The sequence below is a fragment of the Pongo pygmaeus genome, chromosome X, assembly GCF_028885625.2.
Source record: "Pongo pygmaeus isolate AG05252 chromosome X, NHGRI_mPonPyg2-v2.0_pri, whole genome shotgun sequence".
NCBI classification, from domain to species: Eukaryota; Metazoa; Chordata; class Mammalia; order Primates; family Hominidae; genus Pongo; species Pongo pygmaeus.
This window is the reverse complement of record NC_072396.2, coordinates 78301195-78325551: the sequence shown is the minus strand read 5'-3', so window position 1 is coordinate 78325551 and position 24357 is coordinate 78301195. Positions and strand designations below refer to the sequence as shown.

At 35.1% G+C, this 24357-nt stretch overlaps 1 protein-coding gene across 3 annotated transcripts in view; it reads left to right on the top strand.

The window, feature by feature from the left end:
- ABCB7 (ATP binding cassette subfamily B member 7) overlaps positions 1–14180 on the top strand; it is a 107062-nt gene extending 92882 nt beyond the window's left edge. For all 3 annotated transcript variants that reach the window (XM_054471378.2, XM_054471379.2, XM_054471380.2), the window contains 4 exons: positions 2231–2402; positions 5056–5159; positions 7162–7269; positions 13874–14180. In XM_054471378.2, the coding sequence (XP_054327353.1) occupies positions 2231–2402; positions 5056–5159; positions 7162–7269; positions 13874–14089 (600 nt within the window). In that variant the 3' untranslated portion in view covers positions 14090–14180. The remainder of the gene's footprint in view (positions 1–2230; positions 2403–5055; positions 5160–7161; positions 7270–13873) is intronic.
- The last annotated feature ends 10177 nt before the right edge of the window (positions 14181–24357 follow it).

Sequence of the window (24357 nt, the reverse complement as noted above, 5' to 3'; positions counted from 1 at the left end):
ACACTAATCTAAACTGTGTGTCAAGTGAACTGGATTCTGAGCTGTGACTACTTAGGATTCAGTGTCTTCATCCGTGTAAATAGATTCCTGCCATTCTCTTGGGCGTTGTAACAATTATCCTCATCCTTTTGAGAAGTAACACATTCACAAAAGGAAAATATACATGATCAATAAGCAAAAGACTCTCATCCTCATTGGAGGCCTTAGCAATATAAATTAAATCAACAACAGGATACGTGTCATTTTTTTCACCTATCAGATTGGCAAGGATTTTGAAATTCCTAATATCCAGTTTGGGCAAGGCTGTGTAAAATGGACAATCTCTTGTTTTGCTGGTGGAAGTATACAGCTTTCCTGACAAGCAAATTGGCAGTGTGTATCAAGTTCCTGAAAAATATTCATACCCTTTATTCCAATAACTCTGCCTCTAGGAAATTTTAGTAAGGAAATAAACAGATGTGAACAAGTCTTTATATGCAAAGATGTTCATTACAGCATTATTTATAGTAGCATCAGTTGGAAACAATGTAAATGTCCAACAGTAAGTAGATGGTTACAGTATTATAGGATCAGAGTCATGCAGCCATTCATAAATATTGTGGTTTTAAAGAATATTGTCATGAAAAATATGCAAATACAAAGTATTGAAAAGGAGGATAGCAAGCAAAATATAATATCCTGATTTTATAATATTAAATGAATACATTGCAGTAGAGAAAAAAGATAGAAAATATCAATGTAATATTAGATCTTGCTACATGATAGGAATATGGATTATTTAAATTTTAATTTATTAAATGTTATTGTATATATTTAAGGTATCTAACATGATGTTATGAGATACATATAGATAATTAGATTACTGTAGAGAAGCAAATTAACATGTCCATCATCTCACAGTTACCCATGTTTTTGTGACTAGAGCAGCTAAAATCTACCCACTTAGCAGAAATTACACCAAAAAATCAGTATTTATTTTATATTAGTTTTTATATTTTCAAAATTTCCATCTAGCACATTTAGCTTTTTCCTAAATATAAATTATTTTAAAATAAGCAGTTTCTGTTTATACAATGAGCTTATTGTGTTTAAGTATTATCTCAATATGAGAAGTTTTATTAATAGGTATATAAATGATTTAAATACTATTTAAAGCAATACATGAAATTTTTTGTCTGATTATGATGTTAAAGAAGATGAGTATCCTGGTTAATGTGAACTAATGGAGTCATTTTATTTCACCTAACCATAGCCTTCCAACCGTTTAGAGATTGAAAGAAAAATGGGGGATGGATGCTCACTTGAAGTAAATTAGCTTTAGTGTGCCATGTGAGAATAAGTTGAAATATCAAATGAATGCTTGAAGTGAACTTTCTCCAAAAATATATATATTGCATAAATTCTTTGTTTTCTATTTTAATATCAGTGTCAAAGCTTCTTAGAAACATAGGAAAACATATTCAAACCTCATTAGTAATTAGGGAAATGCTAATTTAAACAAAAAACACATTTTTCCCCTAAGAATAGCAACACCTAAAAATTATTAATATCCAGGGTTTCTGAGTATATGAGGAACTGGCACCCTCATATGCTGTTGGTTAGCGTGTACTTATACATTATTGGTTGCTGGTAGGGCCATATTTAGAAGACATTTGGGCAATAATATCAAAGGATAAAAGTATGCTTAACTTTAAACTCATCAGTCTACTTCTAGGAATTCTTCTTACAGAAACACACAGGTGTACAAAGTCATATACATAATGTTTTATTCCAACATTGTAGTAGCATAAACTTGGAAATCACATTAATGTCCATCAGTAGGAGAATGTATAAATAAATTATGACATTTCCATAGTATGGAATATACAGCTGTTAAAAAGAATGAGTTAGTTTTCTGTTATTGACATGGACAATCTCCAGGATATGTTAACTGAAAAAAGCAATTGCAAAATAATATGTGTAGAATGACCATACTTGTGTTGGGGGAAAAAAACATATGCTTAGGTATATAAATTCACAGGAAGAAGTCTGGAATGATACACACTAAATTGTTTATGATGACTACCCCTGGGAAGGGAATGGGATTTCGCAGATGAGGGATGATGAAAGGGACTGTCATGTTTTACCCTTTATGCCTTTGTCTCTTTACTATTTGAATTTTTAATAATGAACATATATAAAGAGAGATATATAGATATAGACATATATTCATTCGGTATATCTGCTTCAGGATGCTGTCCTCTTCCATAATACTATTTATTACAACCTCTTGTATGGAAACATCAGTGCTTCAGCTGAGGAAGTGTATGCAGTGGCAAAATTAGCTGGACTTCATGATGCAATTCTTCGAATGCCACATGGATACGACACCCAAGTAGGGGAACGAGGACTCAAGCTTTCAGGTGATCAGAGATTTTAGACCTGCCCGCTTCTTGTACACTTCTTTCAAACTCTAATTTGTCAGAGCCATTTTTTAGAAAATGTAATGAGAGACTTCAAATGTAGTGCTCATTGAGTCACATTTGATTGGGTTACTAATCTCCTACCCCTGACTATAACCAGTTCAACATACTAGTAACTATTCTCAAGTCATGTAAGTCTTTTTTTTTTTCACTTGCAGCTGCAAATACTGTAGGTGTTTGATATTAAGTAAGTTATCAAAATATGCTCAGATCATTACTAACTTGTTATCTACAATCTTGATGATAAAGGAAAAACAAGATCGTTCTTTACCTGGGAAAGTAGTGAGGGTAGGGAGAAGTAATTTGATAACGAATAGTGTATATCTCTCATCATAACTTCCTAGATCATTAGAAGATGTTTTCAGTACTTCAGACCGCTTTATATTTGATCCTGTTAACTGCTATACTTTCCTTACAGCCAAATTCATTTTCATGTCCTTTGTTCTGTGGCCAAGGATATTTTGAGGCTTATACATTTCTTGTTAAATGTTTAATTATGAGATTGCTAGGTTTAAGAATGAATTACCCTAAAATGACTGATTTTCTTTTTTTTGGAGGACACAGAAAAATGTTTCTTTACCCCCAAATTATTTGAATTTCAAAAGTATAGCAATGTCTAGTTTAGTTTGGGGAGGAAATGTATCGATTATAGATAGAGGTAAGGCAAAAATAGAATGAGAAATACTCTATATGAATTTTAACGAATCCACATTCCTCTTCATTATAAACTGGCTTCATTTATTAGATACACACTATGTGCAAGCTACTATGCTAAATGATTTGAAAGTTAAAAAAATAAAGCATAAACAGGCCTGTTATTCAGGAATTGGCAGTCTGTTAGAAAGTTTTGGGCTGGGTTTAGAAAATTTTAAGCAAAGATTATTTCCAAGTTAAGTTGATTGGGTCATTACCTGGTAGTATAAGATGCCGGTATCATTCCAGTCCACATTTACACTTTATTACTGCTTTTAATAGAAGTAATTTCCAATTATCTGGCCCACCCCCAAATTATGTGTCCGTTTGGCTAATTCTGGCGATCCCTAATTTATCATGTAATATGAACTAGCCCTCTTAATGCATGACTTTGCCTCAGCCAGCTATGCTGTGTTCCATTTTCTAATCTTATTTTTCCTTTCTGCATGCCTTTGAGGGATAGGAATAGCTAAAGAAATTTTATTCTTACCCATTTCTCATTTCCTTACAACCAAACCTCTCAAAATGAGCAATTTATTATTTAGCATCTATGCTAATAATTATGTTAGAGAATAAACAGACATTTCTTCTCCAAGTTCCAAAATACTGTTGAATAGAATTACAACTGAGTTGATTTCCACTTGAAATTTGAGAGGCACTTCAAAACTAGTCCTTCCTCTGAATATCTACTTCTTTGAGGAACTTTCTGCTACTGGGCTGATAGGTAGGCGGAAAGATAGTACTTATGGTACCTGCCTTGTTAGGAGAATTTTGATCTTGTGAGGTGGGGAAGCGTATGGCTAGCATAAATATAAGCTTACTAATATTAAAAATAAGGAACCCCTTTATAGGCCAAAGATAATAATTGTAGAACAAGTAAAAATAAAAATATTTAATGTACCAGGTAATGGATAGAGCTTATTTCCTAATAAGCTGAAAAATATGTTTTTTCAGACATTGATAATGTATAATAGACAAGAAAAGAAGCCAAAAGGGACATAGTCAGCAGACTACCATCTTCTGTACTTCCAGCTATAGTTCTATATAAGATTGATGACCTTAGACCTACAGTAGTCCCAGTAATAAAAGAAAGGTTTCTTTCTATACATTTAACTACATATTTTCACTATTTATTTAAGAAATACTCTCTTAATATTTATTCTTGTATTTAGGAATAAATGTGGGCTTATACATTGTGATAAGTAGAGCATTGGACTGGAATGGGTCTAGTCCAGATTCTTGCTTGGTGACCTTGAGCAAATCACTTAACTTTTCTGGGCCTGTATCCTTTCTACTTTAAAAATTTGATATGCTAGAGACCTATAATAAATACCTGAATAAAGGAAGAGATATCTAGTATATGCCTTTAACTTTGAAGAATGCTGTGAAAACAATAGCTTTCTATCAAAAAACAATCCTTGAGAATACTGGCTGAATGCTACTTTTTTATCTTAAGAGACGAATTCAGTTATTCATAGTTTAATGTCTTCAAGTTTCAGGTTTCAGATATTGATTTTTTTGGCATTGTCAATTCTGTCATTGAAATTTTTCTGAGATTGCTGTTCATTGAGAATTATCTGTAATATAAAGTAACATATAATGAGCATGCTTCTGGTAGAAGAATAATAGTAGAATCAAAGTTGTTACCTTCCTGCCTCATTCTCATTCTTCCCACCTGCTGTGAAGTCAGAATTCAGTAGTGCATTCATGTTTCAGGGAATATACTTTGTCAAAAGATATTATATATGAACTTCAACTCTACAACTCAGTAAAATGAACTGTGATCAGGAGAATAAGGAAATGTTCAGTGTATTACTTGGTGGTTGTAATCAATGGAAACATTAAAAACATAAAATATACATGCACTATGCTTCCTTAAAGTAAAATTTTCCTTTACCAGGAGGAGAAAAGCAAAGAGTAGCAATTGCAAGAGCCATTTTGAAGGACCCCCCAGTCATACTCTATGATGAAGCTACTTCATCGTTAGATTCGATTACTGAAGAGGTAAGTTATGATTAAAATATAAAGCTCTTCAATGTTTAACTTTTCTACTTGGAAGTTTCAGTAAAATGGCTGCATTATTTTGTATTTTGAATAAACTTCAATAGTAAGTGCTATAGAGCAAAATGCCTATCCCCCTTTTTCCATATGGCAAGTGTTGATGGTAAGAATGCCAGGTTGCATTGAACTAGAGATACCACAGTGTTAAGTCCATTTGCAAATGTGTCTCCTTTTGGAACTATGTGATACCTTATGCTATTGTTGTATTGCCCTTGCATCTTACAAAGCTGTAGGAATCACCTGATATGCTGACAAAGGAAGAAAGTTTTAGTCTCTCTCCTATTGCCACTTAACACTCATTAAAATTGTCATGGAAGTGATTGTGAAACCTGTGACATAGTACATACCAGAAAGCCTTTCACTTATCATGGAGCGACTCATGAGATGCAAGTCAGGCACACACAACCTGCAGTGCTGGTATCAATTTGTATTCATTTCACTGGAAGTGTTATGAAACACCAAGATGTGACACTGATGTCATGACATTGCCCCACAGCTGCATCAGATTACATAGCAACATCTTTACATTACATACAAAAGTCTCAACAACAATGGTAATTTCATTATCATATCCCCTTAATCTAGAACTGAAGATAGGAGGATGCATTTGTCAATTGCCTTCATTCAACTACCTTTTAATTCAATACATAGTATAAACCTAGTGTTGAAGGATAGGCCTAATTCAGTTTTGTAGGCTGTGTGACATAATATTTTCATACGGAGTTAAGTTTCAGGGCCCATTGATCTGCAGCATATTTAAAGCAATTTAATTTTGAAGTGAATTGGTTAGCATATATTTAAAGTGACCCATAAGCAGGACCAGACCCCATTCATAGGAAAAATAGGAACATGCTTGTAAGAACTTTTTACCTAAAAATGTGTCATACTACCACAAACTAAAAGACCTACCAACAGTCATTATTTGAGTCACACAGCTTTATTATGTCAGAGAGCATAACCCATTAAGAGCCAATAGACAACCCCCCAAGGGGAGTAGTTATTAGAAGATGTGGTAAATTTTAATGGGCCTTTTTAAAAAGTCCAGAATCTTCAGTAGGATGTCAGAGTTTAAGTTGTTAAAGGTTACAAAAGGAGTCCTCACAAACATAACAGGCTTTCTTAGTATTGGCCTTGTACCTTATTATCAGTCTGCCCTAGTAAAATAAGATCTTTTCGTGGGTAACCATCTGCTCTTGATAATTTTATTCCTTTAATAAATAAAATGTTCAGAAATATCCGTAGGAAATTTGGGTATATCCCCATCCCCCACACTGCTATTTCCATCTAGCTTGCTGTACTTAGACCCAGGTTTCCAAGTATAGCTGAACATATATACAACTCTTATACTTTACAGGGAATAAACAAAAATGTATTTCTAGGATGCATTAGGAAGTCAGAATGCTTTTGAAAAAGAGGTTTCTGCAGTTAAAAATATACAGTTATCATTGTCTCCCCTTCTGTCCTCTGAGTTTGAACTAAGGAAAAGCAAATGTTCCTATACTCTTTGAATCTCCCTATCTTTGGATTATTTTGAATTTCTCTGTGTCCTATCACTTAAGTCTCTCCTTATTTTAGTTTTGTTCTCATTGGTAAACATTATATGTGGCTATGTTCCTGATATCACTAGAGTTGTTTATTTGTTTACTTGTATAGAAAATATCTACTTTCTCCCAGATTTTGTAATTTAGAGAAATGTTGCCTATCTTAAAGAATTTTTTTCCATGATAATGTGATCATAGTTGCCTTCTCTTTTTGCTTTCTCCTCTTCCCTTTAGCAGTTATTAGATTAGGTCTAATATTTGGTATCAGTATAAAGTTTACATAATAAAAAATTAACTGGCATTTTTTATGTTCCTTTAGGAAATGTATGATTATTTTAATTTACATTTGCCTAATGTATAGTTCTTTTTATTTTCTCCTGTTCTTCATATTACCAAACTTGCAGACTATTCTTGGTGCCATGAAGGATGTGGTCAAACACAGAACTTCTATTTTCATTGCACACAGATTGTCAACAGTGGTTGATGCAGATGAAATCATTGTCTTGGACCAGGTAAGAGATTTAACTTTAAAGTTTAGTATTTGAGGAACACTGGAAATTGTTATAGATACAAGAAGCTTAAATATTGTTTCTTACATTATTTGGTTGAGACTGAATCCTGTTACGATTCTGTTTTTAGCCCCTTTTGATTGGAAATAATGCATGTCACTTCCAAGAAGGAATAAACTATATTAACTCACTCTCTATTAAAGTATTACAAACAAAAGTTTAATCAGGAAAGCATTAAATCTTCACGATAGAAGTAGGTTTTCAATGGTGCATATATAAAATAACTTTTCTGCCTTCATTTTTGCTCTGAATAGACTCTTTGCTCACTGTCTTTGCTGTATTATATGTTTTTATTTTTCTAATACCTGCACATACCTTTGATGGTTAAAAGAAAATTACCATAAAATAAAGTGGTCATTTTCAAACATGGTCATTTTTATTTTATGTTTTTCTTTCTTGGGAAAGTAAGAAGAAAGATAGCCTGCTTTATCTCTTCTAAGGGAATTACTGTATGAGTATACTATAAAAGTCTAGACAAATCAGAGTACCGCTATTGTGATGGGTAGATTTGAAAATTGCAATAATTTTTCTTTTCTCTTTTCTGTAAGGACCTCTTCTCCCCACACCTCCCTAGTACTTGATTTTTTCTAACATTATGCAGTTTTCCACCCTGAATTCAGCCTTTTCTGTAATTATTTTTCCCTTCTAATAAATATATCTTCAATTCTTTATCGTTTTGGTTTTTTTTTCTTTTTGAGGCAGGGTCTTAATTTGTCACCCAGGAGTACAGTGGCGCGATCTCGGCTCACTGCAGCCTTGAACTCCTGGGCTCAAGCAATCCTCCCACCTCAGCCCCCCAAGTAGCTGGGACTACAGGCACGTGCCACACACCTAGCTAATTTTTTGTAGAGATAGGGTTTCACCATGTTGCCCAGGTTGGTCTTAAACTCCTGAGCTCAGGTGACCCGCCCACCTTAGACTCCCAAAGTGCGCTGGGATTACAGGCGTGAACCATCACGCCTGGTCACATTTTGAAAACCTGTGTACCGAGAGTTTAGAGAGAAGCATTCTCATGTACTGTCTGTATATTGAGCTATTTAAAGGGACTTTTTCACTCCACTGACATTTCTTATAGGGCATTCAGTGTTGTGGTTTGTATACTATTACCTTCATAAGTTGCTTGCATACTTGTGACCCTAGGCCTTTCTGTTGGTTTGTTCTTAAATATTTACATTCATTACCAAACTGATTTTTCCAGTGTGGTTGTACCAGAGTGTCTTAAATGGGAAATTTTGTAAATATACCTTATTATATCATTGATATTCAAGAATCTTAAATAAAATCTGCTACTTTTTTATAAGCTTTCTGATTCTATGCAGCCAAGTAGTAAGAGCCTTTTCTTACAAATAGAAGTTGTTAAAATACGTTAGCAGGCATGTGATTACCTTCCTCATGCCATGTAATTCACGGTATCTATACACTTATTTTACACCATTGCCACTTGGGTTTTGGGTTATAATTGGACCTAATTTATTAATGATCATAGCAACTGTATCTAAACAAGAATCTGTTATTCATAATTTGATGATTCTATAGTTGTCTGATTATGAAGATAACAGATTATCATTTTCTAGTGAAACTAATATGACCTTAGCTTTGACTAATAATCTGTCACCTCCTGTGTTCTGTCAGCAATTTCTTGTAGTAGTGTTAATGTTAAGACAGACTATCTAAGGAACTTCTAGTTAAACATGGAAAGTTGGATACATTTGTTTATCTCTTCTTCCCCTAACCATACTAAAATGAAAGTGAAGAAATAAAATAAGTATAATAAGTATAAAGCCGTAAGGACAAAGATAATAGGAGAGGGAGTAACAGTGGACAAGAGATACCAGCAAATTGGGGGAAACTGGTAAGTAGATAGATTAGCAGAGCTAAAAAGTTGAATACTGTGTGTCAAAAGAGAGAGACATCAATTTAAAAAAAAGCAAGTTGATAAGTTGATTCATGTTGTAGGCCCCTGAAAAGGCTCAGGAATTGAAGGCACCAGGTATGATGAAAAGTGGCGATAAGCATGAGGTTGAAAGTAACAGAATTAAGTGTAAGACTACATAAGAAAGAAAGTTCCCAGGTCCCTTTCTCACCCCTACAGCCTGGTGTTTATACTCCTTCCTAACCTTAGCAAGAGTCTGGAGATTTACTTATCAGGAAATTACTGGCTTTGGACACAAGCAGACCACCAGGCACATTAACAATCAAGGGAGAGATTAACTGAAAATCAAAACATACCAAAGGATAGGACCACAGACCCTCTTGTGCCACTGGCTCCAAGAACTTTGCCAACCAGTTGTTTATTTTTACCATCACTACTTAACTCATCAGCAAATAATTGGAGGATTCTTCTCTGGAGAAACAAAAGCAGCCCCAGGAAAAAAAAAAAAGATACTTGTATTTGAGAACCCCAACAGAATGTCCAGATAGCTACATAATCATCCTACCATGAAGTCCACTGGTTTAGAAAGGCATATTAATGCACACAGAGCTTCCGGTCAGCCTTTCAGTGCTCTATTCTTAAATGTCACTGGATAGATCTCCAAAACAGAGAAAAAAGGAACTCAATGGAAAATGTAGACTTTCTTAATATGCTCAGAGATTGTGGAAAATACAGTATTTCTAAAATAAGGACAGAAGAAAAAAAAAGTAACCTGTAATCCCAGCCACTTGGGAGGCTGAGGCAAGAGGATGACTTGAGCCTAGGAGGTGGGGACCAGCCTGGACAACATAGCGAGACTCTGTCTCCAAAAATTAAAAAAAAAAAAGTAAAGGAAACTTATATGGCATGATCTGTAGAATATATTGGTAAGTGAAAAAAAAGTAAGATACAAAAGAGAATATAGCATGCTACCTTTTGCAAAGTAGATAAGGAAAAAAGAATATATGTATATCTGCTTATTTTTGCAAAAAGAAACTCAAAGGATAAACTAGAAACTAAAGCAATTGGCTGCCTATGGGATGTGGGTACAAAGGGTTAGAAGAGATACGGAAAAGAGAATGAAGTTTTAATATTTCTTTTACTTTTGAACCATGCTTAGTGTTTTTATACCTTCAAAAATAAAATTAAATCAACAAGGATAGGGGAAAAATAAAAATTGAATACAAACAGAAAGAAGTAAAACTAATTGCATATAAAATTGCTAACATAACCACACAGAAGAAAAATAGAATTAAGCCAAGTAACTTTTGAATATATTACTTTGATTATATACCCTTAGTGGAATATATTATAAAGACAAAAATAACCCAAAAGAAATTTGAACTTAGTGTATTGTTGGTAGTAGTGTGGGGGTAACCATTTTGAGACTATTTTTGTGTATAGTGTAAGATTGAGCTTATGAGTAAATACATTGATGTTGGGAAACAGATCTCTTGGGAGAAGAAAGATACAAATATGGAATTGGCAAAGAGGGGGAGAACCTTGCGATATATTGGAATAGTATTATCAGTCTGAATTTATGATTTGAAAAAAATGTCCCAACTCTATTCACTAAAGAGGCCTAGAAGCTGTGAAAACCCAGTAGTAATGAGTATACTTGGCACCCAGATCTTGGGCACTAAATACTGTTCCTCACTAAAAGGAACCAAGACTCTTTGGAGAAGTAGTTGATTCCCGATCTGGGTCAGGGAAACTAATGAACACAGGTCATGAGGACACAGGAACCATTTTGAATGAGCTCCCACTAGCCAATTGGGGCATAAAAAGGATAATGACACTAATTAATTATAATACATTGAATAAAAAACATCTATGCATCCATGATGATACTGCTAAAACAAAAATCATCAAGGGGAAAGGGACAATTCCCCTTTAGGAAGAAAGCCAACTAACACATGAAATGTAAAAGGAATTACAAATTTAGAAAATCACACTTTACAGCCACCATTGTAATAATTGATTCAGGTAAGGGTCCTCACTGGTTGCTGAAACCATATGGTGTAAAGCTATTGAGGCTAGAATATTTGCACAGTTTGAAATTACCATAGACTACTTACTAATTAGAGAAAAAATACCTTGAAAATAGAGAAATAAGAGAAACTGATAGATGTCACCTTAACCAATTGCTCAAACCTAATATCAGTAATGGAGCAAATTGAACTCATGTACCTCCTGATGTAATGCACTGAAGATATATTATCTTTTCTTTCTACCCAAAATGTTTAACTTGGGCTGGGCATGGTGGCTCATGCTGGTAATAACAGCACTTTGGGAGGCAGAGGTGGGAGGATTACCTGAGCCCAGAAGTTCCAGACCAGTCTGGGCAACATAGCAAGAGTCTATCTCAAAAAAAAAAAAAAGTTTAGCCTGGATCTAATAATCAGAAACAATTAGACAAATACAAATTGAAGGGCAGTCTTTTAAAAACAGGACTGGACATTTTAGAAATGTCAGTGTCACAAACACACACAGACTAGAACAAAGCTGTTATAAATTCAATGTGTTGATACTGATTGGATCCTAGATGGAAAAAAGTATAAAGGATATTATTGGTACAATTGATGAAGTTTGAATATGGACTGTATGTTAAATAAGAATATCATATCATTGTTCAGTTTTTTGTGTGTGTTTTTTTTTGGTTTTTTTTTTTTTTTTTTTGGTAGAGATGGGCGGGGGGTGTCTCATCATGTTGCCCAGGCTGATCTCAAACTCCTGAGCTCAAGCAATCCTCTCATCTCAGCCTCCCAAAGAACTGGGATTACAGGCATGAGCCACCATGGCCAGCCATTGTTAAATTTCCTGAGTGTGGTATAGTTGTATTTCAGTCATGTAGGAGAATGTCTTTGTTTTTAGGAGATACATGCTAATGAAATATTTCGGGGTGAAGTGTAATGATGTCTGCAGCTCATTCTCAGATTGTGTAGCAAAAAAGTCATGTATATATAGAGAGAAGGTGAGATGGAGAAAGCAAATGTAGGAAAAAATAATGGTTGCCAAACTAGGAGAAGCATATAAAGTTGTTCATTGTGTCACTCTTGAAATATTTCAAAATTTTAAAATGGGTTTGGTAAATAAATAAATAAAGGAACGACCTGAGAACAAGATTTTTGAAATGAGAAATGTCTTTGCTGAAATAAAGTCAAGGAAATCTCCAAAAGAGAGAGAATATAGAGAAAAGATCAGAAAACAAGAGAATTTATCTAAAAAGTCCAACATTTGACTAGTGGTAGTTCTAGAGAAGCCAGAAACATGGGAGGAAATTGTCAAATAATAGGTTGGTGCAAAAGTTATTGTGGTTTTTGCCGTAGAAAGTAATACCAAAAAAGTATCTAGAACTTCAGAGCAAGAGTTTCTAGATTGAAAGGGCCTGAGTACCCACCACAATGAATGGAAAGGAAAAATAAAGCTGTACCAGGGCACATTATCATACAATTTCAGAATTGAGGATGTAGAAAACAACCTAAAAGCTCTGAAGGGAATATCTCTGGGTGGTGAGGGGAAATAAACTAATAGATTACCTAATGTAGTTGATTATGAGAAAAATACTGTTGAGAAGGGTTTTGTGATTCTGTAATAAACTTTGGAGAGATTTCCAATAGTGACATAGAAAACTAAGCAAATGAAAAAAAAACAAGGAAGTTACTAAGTCTAGGAGGATTAAAAGACTATATAAGAAAATATATATAAAATCCTAGTACCTACTTAGCTAAGCAGGGAATACTTACAAAGTTGTAATAAGGTAAACACTGAATCAAAATTTGTGATGTAACTGATGTTATTAGGAGAGTAAATGATGGAGTAGTGGGAATGTGGGATAGTATGAGTGTTGAATCTCCGTATTCCATAGTAGGAAGTTAGTAGATAATGCCAGAAATGAATAAATCAAGGAATAGCGGTATAACCTTACATGTAAATACTTAAATGTAGGCACAGACATTTCAGTTATTTTACTTAAGGGTTTATTGTAAAAGTCCTGTTACCAGGAATACCAGTAAAAGTGACAGAAGTCCTTTTGTCTCTCAGCATGGTTAACCGTAGCTATCAAGAAACAAATTAATTGTAGATCAGAGTTTGGAATCTATACCACCAAATCTTTGCAGTGTTAAGTTTAATAACCATTGTGAACAAAAATAGCCACTAGAAGAAGTAAACTTTTCATTTTCATTAAATCTTTTTTATTTTATGAAATCTTTTTTATTTCAAAGTACACATAAGGATTTAAGGATATTATTTTTAAATCTTTTAAGTCTCTGTAAATAACAGTGCTTTTGATTTGAATATTTGCTGATTACAGAAAATATCACCTTTTTACATTTTAACCTTCCCTTCAAAATGACAAATGAAACATTACAATTTTATTTCCTTTAAATAAAATGGTGTTTATGGTATTAGAAATTTTATAGCCTTTTGTTTGTTCTGTCACTGGGTAGCTCAACAGGGAGGAAAGCATTCCTACCTAAATTTTTTTCACTTATACTGTGTATGAGGAATTGGGAGAAGTATTTTAATGAATGCAAATCCTTCAAACTCCTTAGTTAGAAAGTATTTGGTATTTTCAGTTATTATGCTAGTTAAATGACCTTTCTCCGTGTTTCTCATGTGTTTGCTTTTTAGGGTAAGGTAGCCGAACGTGGTACCCACCATGGTTTGCTTGCTAACCCTCATAGTATCTATTCAGAAATGTGGCATACACAGAGCAGCCGTGTGCAGAACCATGATAACCCCAAATGGGAAGCAAAGAAAGAAAATATATCCAAAGAGGAGGAAAGAAAGAAACTACAAGAAGAAATTGTCAATAGTGTGAAAGGCTGTGGAAACTGTTCGTGCTAAGTCACATAAGACATTTTCTTTTTTTTGTTGTTTTGGACTACATATTTGCACTGAAGCAGAATTGTTTTATTAAAAAAATCATACATTCCCATTTTCTATAATCCTTCTTTTAGATAAGATTTATTTAAAAGGGGATTTGAGTTTTACTTCTTTCACAGTCTATTTAATGTGGCATCTATATTTATCCCCAAATTATTTTCTTGTCACTGTTCTGGTTGTGCTCAATGCATAATTTTTGCTACCTGTTTGATATTACCACATTACCCTCTTGAGGCCTGACATTCATTTGATCTATAGCCAAATGAATCAGATTGGTTTCCCAATTTTTGTAGTTTTTAAAACCTCCTTTATGCTGACAATTTAGAGGGAAAGTGTCTGTTTCTTAACATGAAAGAAAAAGAGGATAGTGTAGGTTCATTGTTTCTTCTCCCTCCTTCCTCCAGTTGAAATTGATGTGAAAATGAATTTATAAACTTTCAAAATTAGAATGTATCAGAAACAGACATGCATTTATAGTTTGATGTCTTACTTGATAGGTTACTTACTTTTTTCTTTTCTTTTTTTTTTTTGAGACAGATTCTCACTCTGTCACCCAGGCTGGAGTTCAGTGGCACATCTCGGCTCTCTGCAACCTCTGTCTTCTGAGTTCAAGCGATTATCATGCCTTGGCCTCCCAAGTAGCTGGAATTACAGGCGTGTGCCACCACACCTGGCTAATTTTTCTATTTTTAGTAGAGACAGGGTTTTGCTATGTTGGCCAGGCTGGTCTTGAACTCCTGACCTCACATGATCCGCCCACCTTGGCCTCCCAAAGTGCTGGGATTACAGGTGTGAGCCATCATGCCCAGCCTATACTTAGAATTTTTTTTTTTTTTTTTTTTTTGAGACGGTGTCTCGCTCTTTCGCCCAGGCTGGAGTGCAGTGGCACGATCTCGGCTCACTGCAAGGTCTGCCTCCCGGGTTCACGCCATTCTCCTGCCTCAGCCTCCCGAGTAGCTGGGACCACAGGCGCCCACCACCATGCCCGGCTAATTTTTTTGTATTTTTAGTAGAGACGGGGCTTCACTGTGTTAGCCAGGATGGTCTCAATCTCCTGACCTCGTGATCCGCCCGCCTCGGCCTCCCAAAGTGCTGGGATTACAGGCTTGAGCCACCACACCCGGCCGCTAGAATTTTTGAAGTATTTGCAACTATGTACTTTTTGAAGGAAAAAAACCTTCATTCTCATGTCGCTATGTAGAATATTCTTCATCATTAAGCAGCACCATAATAACTAACATCTAGTGATTAGAATTTTATTTTTCCACAAAAATATGAGGCATTGTTTTTGTTTTGGACAAAACTACACATTTTTCTTTAAAGATTTACAAACTCCTATGTAATTGGAAAGTTGCTATACTGAGAGTAATCTGAAAAGCTTAGAAAGTTCATTTCCTTTTATATTTCCATCTTAAATGTGCTGCTTTTTCTATTCGAAGTTTACAAAGAAACAAGTAAGTGGGATGTCGTGCATGCATGCACATGCTCACACGTGTATAAATCAGTGTCCATTTAAAAAATATTAACATTTAGGTAAATAGAGTATTACATATTATATACTCTTTAGATTGTCAAGACTCTAATCTGTGTTGACACTTCAGAATTTCTTTATTAAAAGATCTTCCCTTACTTTTCAGTAATTTAATTAGTTTCTTTAAGCCTGATATAACAAGGAAGAGCCCAAACAACATAATCAAGTTTTACCTTGGGAGGAAAAAAAGTTTTACCTGCTAGAAAGAATTAATAAAATATTGGTATACATTCACTTAGAAAGTTCTTCTCTTTTCCAGTATGAACTTGCTTTCATTTGTTTGGTAGTAATCATTCAATTTGAAAACATACGCACCTCACGAATGGTCACATAACTATGTAATAAGGTTTTATTTCTCAGAAAAGGTCCTAATATACTTATTTTATTGGTTTATAGTTTTAAGAAATTTTTCATGATAATTTGATATGGGAGAGATTAATTTTAGTATTGTTGACATTGGTGGGTAGATAGCTGAACTTATCTAACTTAGGTGCCCACTCTTGTTATATAAAGGTAATTTGATAAGTAACATGAAACCAGTATTTCATAGTCTTTGCTACCAGAGTAAGTGATGCAAGATCTTGCTTTTAAAGCTAGAGTTAATACTGAGATGCATAATCAACTGAAAAGTGGATTAGTTTTTTTTTTTCCTTTTCAACATTTCTTACTCTGAAACGATAGTTGTTACTGCTCTTCTGGGGGTGGGGTGAGTACTTTTAATAAACCAGTTGCATTACTGGAAATGTGGTTAAAGTCTCAATAGAAATTTTGCTTCTTTGTTAATTCCCTCTATACATTTCCAGTGATGCTGATGGAAAAGATTTTGCTTAGCCGCATAAACAAACACATAATATTGAAGTAACCATCAGTAATAATTCATTTTGAGGTGTGAATAGTGTTCAAAGTAAGTTATTTTGTGATATAGGAAACCTTTAGTCCAAGAAGGTTAGAAATGTTTCCAAGGTGTGGATAATTTTCCCACTAAGAGATACAAAGCTATATTTTTTTCATATGATTGTAAGTGGTCCCTAGGCCATTGTCGTCATTAACCATTATTTTCAACTAACAAAATCTTAAATTACTTGAAAAACAGTTATTGTAGGGTCCATAACTAAGTCTTAAAGGCATTTCTTTTAACCACTTCATATTAAGGTAGTTCTATACAGGGAAATAATAGACAAATTAAGATGAAAGAAAAGCTTCCTAGGATGATTCATTCAGAGGAAATGCCAAGAAAAAGGGCATTTAATTATAGTGTACTAATTTTACATTATACTATTATGTACTCACACAAAAGGATAAAGTGTATAAATTTCTAAATCACTGTTGCAACATAATGTTTTTTAATATATTGGGATGAATCAGGTACAGTTTTAGAATATGGAATCTGAAAATGGAGCAAGATGATAGGGTTTTATTTTTTATATCTCTTTATTTTAAAGATTGAAAATTTTACTTTCTTCCTAAGGGACTTCCAGTTTACAAAAATTAAGTTGAAACCAAGGTAATTTGGGATTATACAAACTGGGCCAGATGCCTTACTGAAGGTTCTTAACATAGAAATATCTTGGTGAGCAGATGGGCTCATTTGGAAATTTTTAACAGCTCAAGTCTGAGGGTCACTTTTGAAAATCAGAAAGAGACCTTAGCATTTGGACATGAACAAGCTCAAGATATGCGTATGTTTTTCCTCTACAGAGATTTGCACCTTTTATAAACCTTAAGATAAATATTGTGTCATTCCTTTGGATGTTGACAAAGTAGTTTGTGAAGATGGCTGTTTTTAAAAAATTTTTTGCTTTAAAGGCAAGATATTTAAAGGTTGTATGATTCCTTATTTCTGGATCTCTTTCTCCATACTGCCATCTTGCTCTTATCCTTCCTACTTGCTGAATGTGTTGCTGAGTCTCAGCAACTTTTGCCAGTGTATATTCACAATTCTCTTACCTTGTATCTTTAGTACTAGATAGTCTGTCCTGGATTAATAGTTGAAAGCATTTAAATATGTTTGCAATTGCAGTTTTCTTAAATTGTAAACAAATCCCTTTGAATATATAGATTTTTAATGTAAATTGTATAGTAAATGATAATACCAAATCAAATAGGTTAAAACTGGTCAGTTAAGACAAAGTAACTCAGTCAGAGAGGCCCTTAACCTCACTGTTATTGTTTATAGCAATCTGTATAGATAAACATTACTAAATAAACATATTTATGACAAGAAATGGGTATCCCATTGAAGCAACTCTTCTCTGCAGTGTCCAGGGAAAACTGATATTTTGTCATTCACATACTGAGAATAAATACAGATAATTAAGAGACACTCTGAGGGTATGACCTTACAGCCTTATGCAGAAGGTAAAAACTTGGAATTGTTTCTAAGAGAAAGTAATTGTGAAGCTCATAATGTGGGTAAAATGGCAGCAAATTATAGTGTGCTTTCAGTTAACATTAAGCTGTCATATTTTTGATGACCAATCAGTGAAAGGCAAGTTTCCGTTGCCCCAGTTTCTCAGTTCTGATGATTAGGAAGTAAACTTTTGGGTATAGAAATGTCTTGACTGCAAATCATGTGATAAACTAGCATTTTTATTAGCTAGGTAGAGTTGGAAATGAAATGCATGTTCTAATTAAAAACAGGTTGGAGCATTTTTTGTTTGAAAAAAGGTCAGTGGATTGTTTCCATACTTCCTGTTGTTACACAGCTACAGTAGTTTCAGTTTCATAAAATCATGAGATTTTAAAGTTAGAAGGAGTTTAGAGGTCATTTAATACAATCCCCTCATTCTACAATGAGGAAACTGAGGCCAAGTTGGGATGAAAACCCTGGTTCCTGACACCTAGTCCATTCTTCCTTCTACTGCACCACATTTCCACTCAAGTTACATTTAAAAATAAATTGGAAGCCAGTGAGGTTTATCCTAGGCACAGTTATTGCTAATTGAAAATTTTTCCCAATACCCGGCCATTATGACTTGAAATACAGTTGGCATTGGTGAAATAAATACATTGGAGAGTAGGACTTCCATAATAGCAAAGTAAGGAGCTCAATAGACCCTCTCCCCAGCAAAACAACATTTTTACTGGTAAAATTGTTTTTTAAAAAGCAATCATTTAAAATTTCTGAAAATTGTCTTAAGGGCATACGGGAAATAGAGAAACATTCATTCAAGAAAATATATTGAATCTTATTAAGAACAGCAAGAGTCTGGTCTTTGAGGAACAACCTGTTCCATATATCCCCCACCCCCATCCAAATGTTACCTGAGTGTTCCACCCTGGATGCTCCATTCAGGGCTTGTATGGTGAAGATGATGGGGGTAGGTGGGGCTCACTCTTCTCCCAGCTCCCATTCTGGGGCTACAGTTTCACCCTGTCAGGGCCAACTGTTTACATTTCTTATCCCACCCCTCAACCCCATACAAACACATGCTCAAACCTGTGTTGCAGAAACTCTATCCCAGGCAGACAAAGCCAAAAGGACTAGAGATGCCTTCTGCCACCCAGCCCTACCCCCACCCCCTTAGAGTAGAAATTCTATTCTATGCAAAGACTGAGAATAAGGGGGCCCTGATTTTCTCTATCCCAGCTTGCTCATAACATTGGAGGCATCACCCAAAGAAGGAAACTGGCAAATACTAGGGACTTCCACCCCACCCCATCACCCGTGAGTAAAATGATGATTTCATTTCAGGATAAATGAGCCCCACCCTCAGCTTCAGTTCAGTGGTGCAGAGGTTCTGCCCAAGGGGAAAGGCATGCAATAAAGACAACTCCATAGCTCTGCCTGTGGAAACTGACTTCATTTGGAACACAGCATGAAGAACTTCATCCCTAAAGATGTCGTCAAAAACAGTGGATGGAGATCTTGGTGGAGATCAATTAAGGGAAGCTTGCACATGCAAAACAACCAGAAGTTTAATAGAAACATGAAAGAGACAGCCAAGAAGAGCCGTCCTGAGAGCACAGTCAGCTATGGGGGTTGAAAAGTCTGTGTGCATGTGCTGGGTCAGCACCCACTCACAACAATCAGAGCAGAACATGGGACATACTTGAAAGCATTGCAATGCATGCAGACCCATCAACAGAAGGTGCAATCTTTACTGGCACAAGGAATTTAAAAACAACCTTTGACCAAACACTGCAATAAGCTACTTTGACCCAGAAGTGACTCCCAGGAACAAGGATTAAAAATAAAATTACACTCATCCCTGGCAATCTGAAAGACTGTGTGTAGGTTGAAGGCTGTGCCTTCTTAGGATGATCACACAGGGATCCTCCAAGCTTCTAGTCCCTGATGAACATGGGTGAAAATAAATTTCCTGAACTATTTATAGCAGCCTCCAAACATGCACACATCCAGTCGTAAAGGGTAAAAATCCTGTTGACGAATAAGTGCCTTGTGCTAACCTGGGGGCAACCCCTAGGTATTAATAGCTGAACTGAAAAATAGAGCTAACATCAGGCTGCACACTGTGGAGGAAATAAACAACCAAAATCCCCCAGGAAAGGAGGATCAATATCCAGGATTGCTGTAAGATACTATCTAAAATGTCTAATTTACAACAAAAAATTACAAGACATGGAAAGAAACAGGAAAGTGTAACCCATACACGGGGAAAAAGCAGGTGATAAAACACTGCCTTAGAAGTGGCCCAGATGACTTTTGTAGCAGGCAAAAGATTTGTCAATGAGAGAAGTGTGTGTGTGTGTGTGTGTGTGTGTGTGTGTATATAAATGGAAATTCTGGAGTTGAAAAGTACAATAACTGAAATGAATTCACAAGAGTTCAGTAGTATATTTGAGCTGGCAGAAAAAAATCTGAACTTGAAGGAAGATCAGTGGAGATTATGCAGTCTGAAGAACAGAGAAAAAAGAATGGGGAAAAAGAAGAAGAGAAGTGTGTACCAACATACGCACAGTACCAGGAGGAGAGAGGGGGACTAAAAACTGAAACTCACAAGAACACTTAAATTTGATGCAAAACATTAATCTACGCATCAAAGGGGCTCAACAAATGTCAAGTAGGGTAAACAAAGAGACACATCAAATGTTGTGAGCAAAAAACGAGAAAATCTCGAAAGCAGTAAGAGAAAAATAGCTCATCACCTACAAAGAAACCCCAATATGGTTAACAAGTGAAGTTTCATCAGGAACAGTGAAGGCCAGAAGATATAATGATGACATGTTCAAATTGCTGAAATTAAACAAAACTACCCAAATGAGAATATTATATCTAGCAAAACTCATTCAGAAATGAAGGTGAAATAAGATGTTCCCAGACAAATAAAAGGAAAACTCAATAGTAGTGACTTGCATTATAAGAAATACAAAGGTAATTTTTCAGTCAAAAAGCAAGTGACACCAGACAGTGATTCAAATCCACGTGAAAAAAAAAAATAGGAAGCACCAGTAATGGCAATCACGTGAGTACTTGAAAAAGACAGTATAATTGCATGTTTCTTTTCCTTTCTTCTCTTAACTGACTTATAAAGCAACTGCGTAAAACAATCTGTATATTATTATTTTATTGGGAATGGAAACAAAGCTATGTAAGGAATGATACCAGATAATATCTTGAATCCACAGGCATGAATGACAACAGCCAGAAATGGTATCTAAGAAGGCTAATATCACGAACTCTCTGCATATATAGGTGTCCTTCTCTCAGCTTTTTATAAAGGCAAGGTCATATAAAGATGATAATGTATTATTGGTTTGTAACATATATAGACATAATATGAATAACAATAGCACAAAACTGGGATGGAAAGCTATATAGTAGTAAAATTTCTATATTTCACTGCAACTAATCTGTACAAATATGAAGTAAATTCTGGTAAGTTACAATATATATTGTAATCCCTAGAACAATCACTAAGAAAGTTACTTTTAAAAATATACTTTTTTTCAACATTTATTTTAGAATCGGGGTACATGTGGAGGTTTATTACAAAGGTATATTGTGTGATGCTAAGGTTTGGAGTACAAGTGAATTTGTCACCCAGGTAGTCAGCATAGTACTCAATAGGTAGTCCTTTTTAACCTTCAGCCCTTCTCCCTCCCTCCTTTCTCGTATTCTCCAGCATCTGTTCCCATTTTTATAACCATGTGTACCCCAGTGTTTAGCTCCCACTTATGAGAAGATGTGATATTTGGTTTGCAGTTTCTGCATTACTTCACTTAGGGTACTGGTTTCCAGTTGCATCTGTGTTGCTGTGAAGGACATGATTTTGTTCTTTTTTATGGCTGCATAGTATTCCATGGTATATATTTACACTTACATAATCCAGTCCACCATTGATGGCCACCTGGATAGATTCCATGTTTCTGCTATGTGAATAGCACAGCAATAAACATACAAGTGCATGTGCCTTTTGGGTATAATGATCTATTTTTCTTTGGGTATGTACCCAGTAATGGGATTACTGATTCAAATGGTAGTTCTGTTTTAAGTTCAAACTGCTTTCCACAGAGCCTGAATTAATTTGCATTCCCACCAGCAGTTTATAAGCATTCGCTTTTCTCTGCAGCCTCGCCGGCATCTGTTGTTTTTTGACTTTAGTCAAAAAATAGCCATTCTGACTAGTGTGAGATGATATCTCATCGTGGTTTTGATTTGCATTTTTCTGATAATTAGTGATGATGAGCCTTTTTCATGTTTGTTGGCCACTTATGTGTCTTCCTTTGAGAAGTGTCTGTTCATGCCCTTTGCTCATGCTTCTTTATTTCTTTTTTGAATGATTTCTATAACTCTTTTATTTTGATCTAACATTCTTTTATTATTTAACATTATGAAAACAGATTTCTGTATAGTTTCTCTACCATAATTAATAAAAACCATTTTGGCTTTTAAAATTCTCATTTAGAAGTTTTCCTGTCATACTTCTTTACTGAACATTCCCACTGCAAAAACAGAATCAAGACATTTAAAAACTTTTCATGATACCATTGTGCCTCATTTAAACTTTCAAACTTTTAAACTTTTCCTTTATTCTCTACCTCTGTGAGATTTCTAACCCCTTGGCATTGACTCCACAATTGCACACTTTGATTACTCAATTACTTGCTTCTATCTTGAGTTCAACTCCTATCCTGACTTTCTTTTTTTTTTATTATTATTATACTTTAAGTTTTAGGGTACATGTGCACAATGTGCAGGATTGATACATATGTATACATGTGCCATGTTGGTGTGCTGCACCCATTAATTGGTCATTTAACATTGGGTATATCTCCTAATACTATCCCTCCCCCATCCCTACACCCCACAACAGGCCCCAGTGTGTGATGTTCCCCTTCCTGTGTCCATGTGTTCTCATTGTTCAATTCCCACCAATGAGTGAGAACATGCGGTGTTTGATTTTTTGTCCTTGCGATAGTTTGCTGAGAATGATGGTTTCCAGCTTCATCCATGTCCCTACAAAGGACATGAACTCATCCTTTTTTATGGCTGCATAATATTCCATGGTGTAGATGTGACACATTTTCTTAATCCAGTCTATCATTGTTGGACATTTGGGTTGGTTCCAAGTCTTTGCTATTGTGAAGAGTGCTGCAATAAACATATGTGTGCATGTGTCTTTATAGCAGCATGATTTACAATCCTTTGGGTATATACCCAGTAATGGGATGACTGGGTCAAATGGTATTTCTAGTTCTAGATCACTGAGGAATTGCCACACTGACTTCCACAATGGTTGAACTAGTTTACAGTCCCACCAACAGTGTAAAAGTGTTCCTATTTTTCCACATCCTCTCCAGCACCTGTTGTTTCCTGACTTTTTAATGATTGCCATTCTAACTGGTGTGAGATGGTATCTCATTGTGGTTTTGATTTGCATTTCTCTGATGGCCAGTGATGATGAGCATTTCTTCATGTGTCTTTTGGCTGCATAAATGTCTTCTTTTGAGAAGTGTCTGTTCATGTCCTTCACCCACTTTTTGATGGGGTTGCTTTTTTTTTCTTGTAAATTTGTTTGAGTTCATTGTAGATTCTAGATACTAGCCCTTTGTCAGATGAGTAGATTGCAAAAATTTTCTCCCATTTTGTAGGTTGCTTGTTCACTCTGATGGTAGTTTCTTTTGCTGTGCAGAAGCTCTTTAGTTTAATTAGATCCCATTTGTCAATTTTGGCTTTTGTTGCCATTGCTTTTGGTGTTTTAGACATGAAGTCCTTGCCCATGCCTATGTCCTGAATGGTATTGCCTAGGTTTTCTTCTAGGGTTTTTATGGTTTTAGGTCTAATATTTAAGTCTTTAATCCATCTTGAATTAATTTTTGTATAAGGTGTAAGGAACGGATCCAGTTTCAGCTTTCTACATATGGCTAGCGAGTTTTCCCAGCACCATTTATTAAATAGGGAATCCTTTCCCCATTGCTTGTTTTTCTCAGGTTTGTCAAAGATCCAATAGTTGTAGATAAGTGGCATTATTTCTGAGTGCTCTGTTCTGTTCCATTGGTCTATATCTCTGTTTTGGTACCAGTAGCATGCTGTTTTGGTTACTGTAGCCTTGTAGTATAGTTTGAAGTCAGGTAGCGTGATGCCTCCAGCTTTGTTCTTTTGGCTTAGGATTGATTTGGCAATGCGGGGTCTTTTTTGGTTCCATATATATGAACTTTAAAGTAGTTTTTTCCAATTCTGTGAAGAAAGTCATTGGTAGCTTGATGGGGATGGCATTGAATCTATAAATTACCT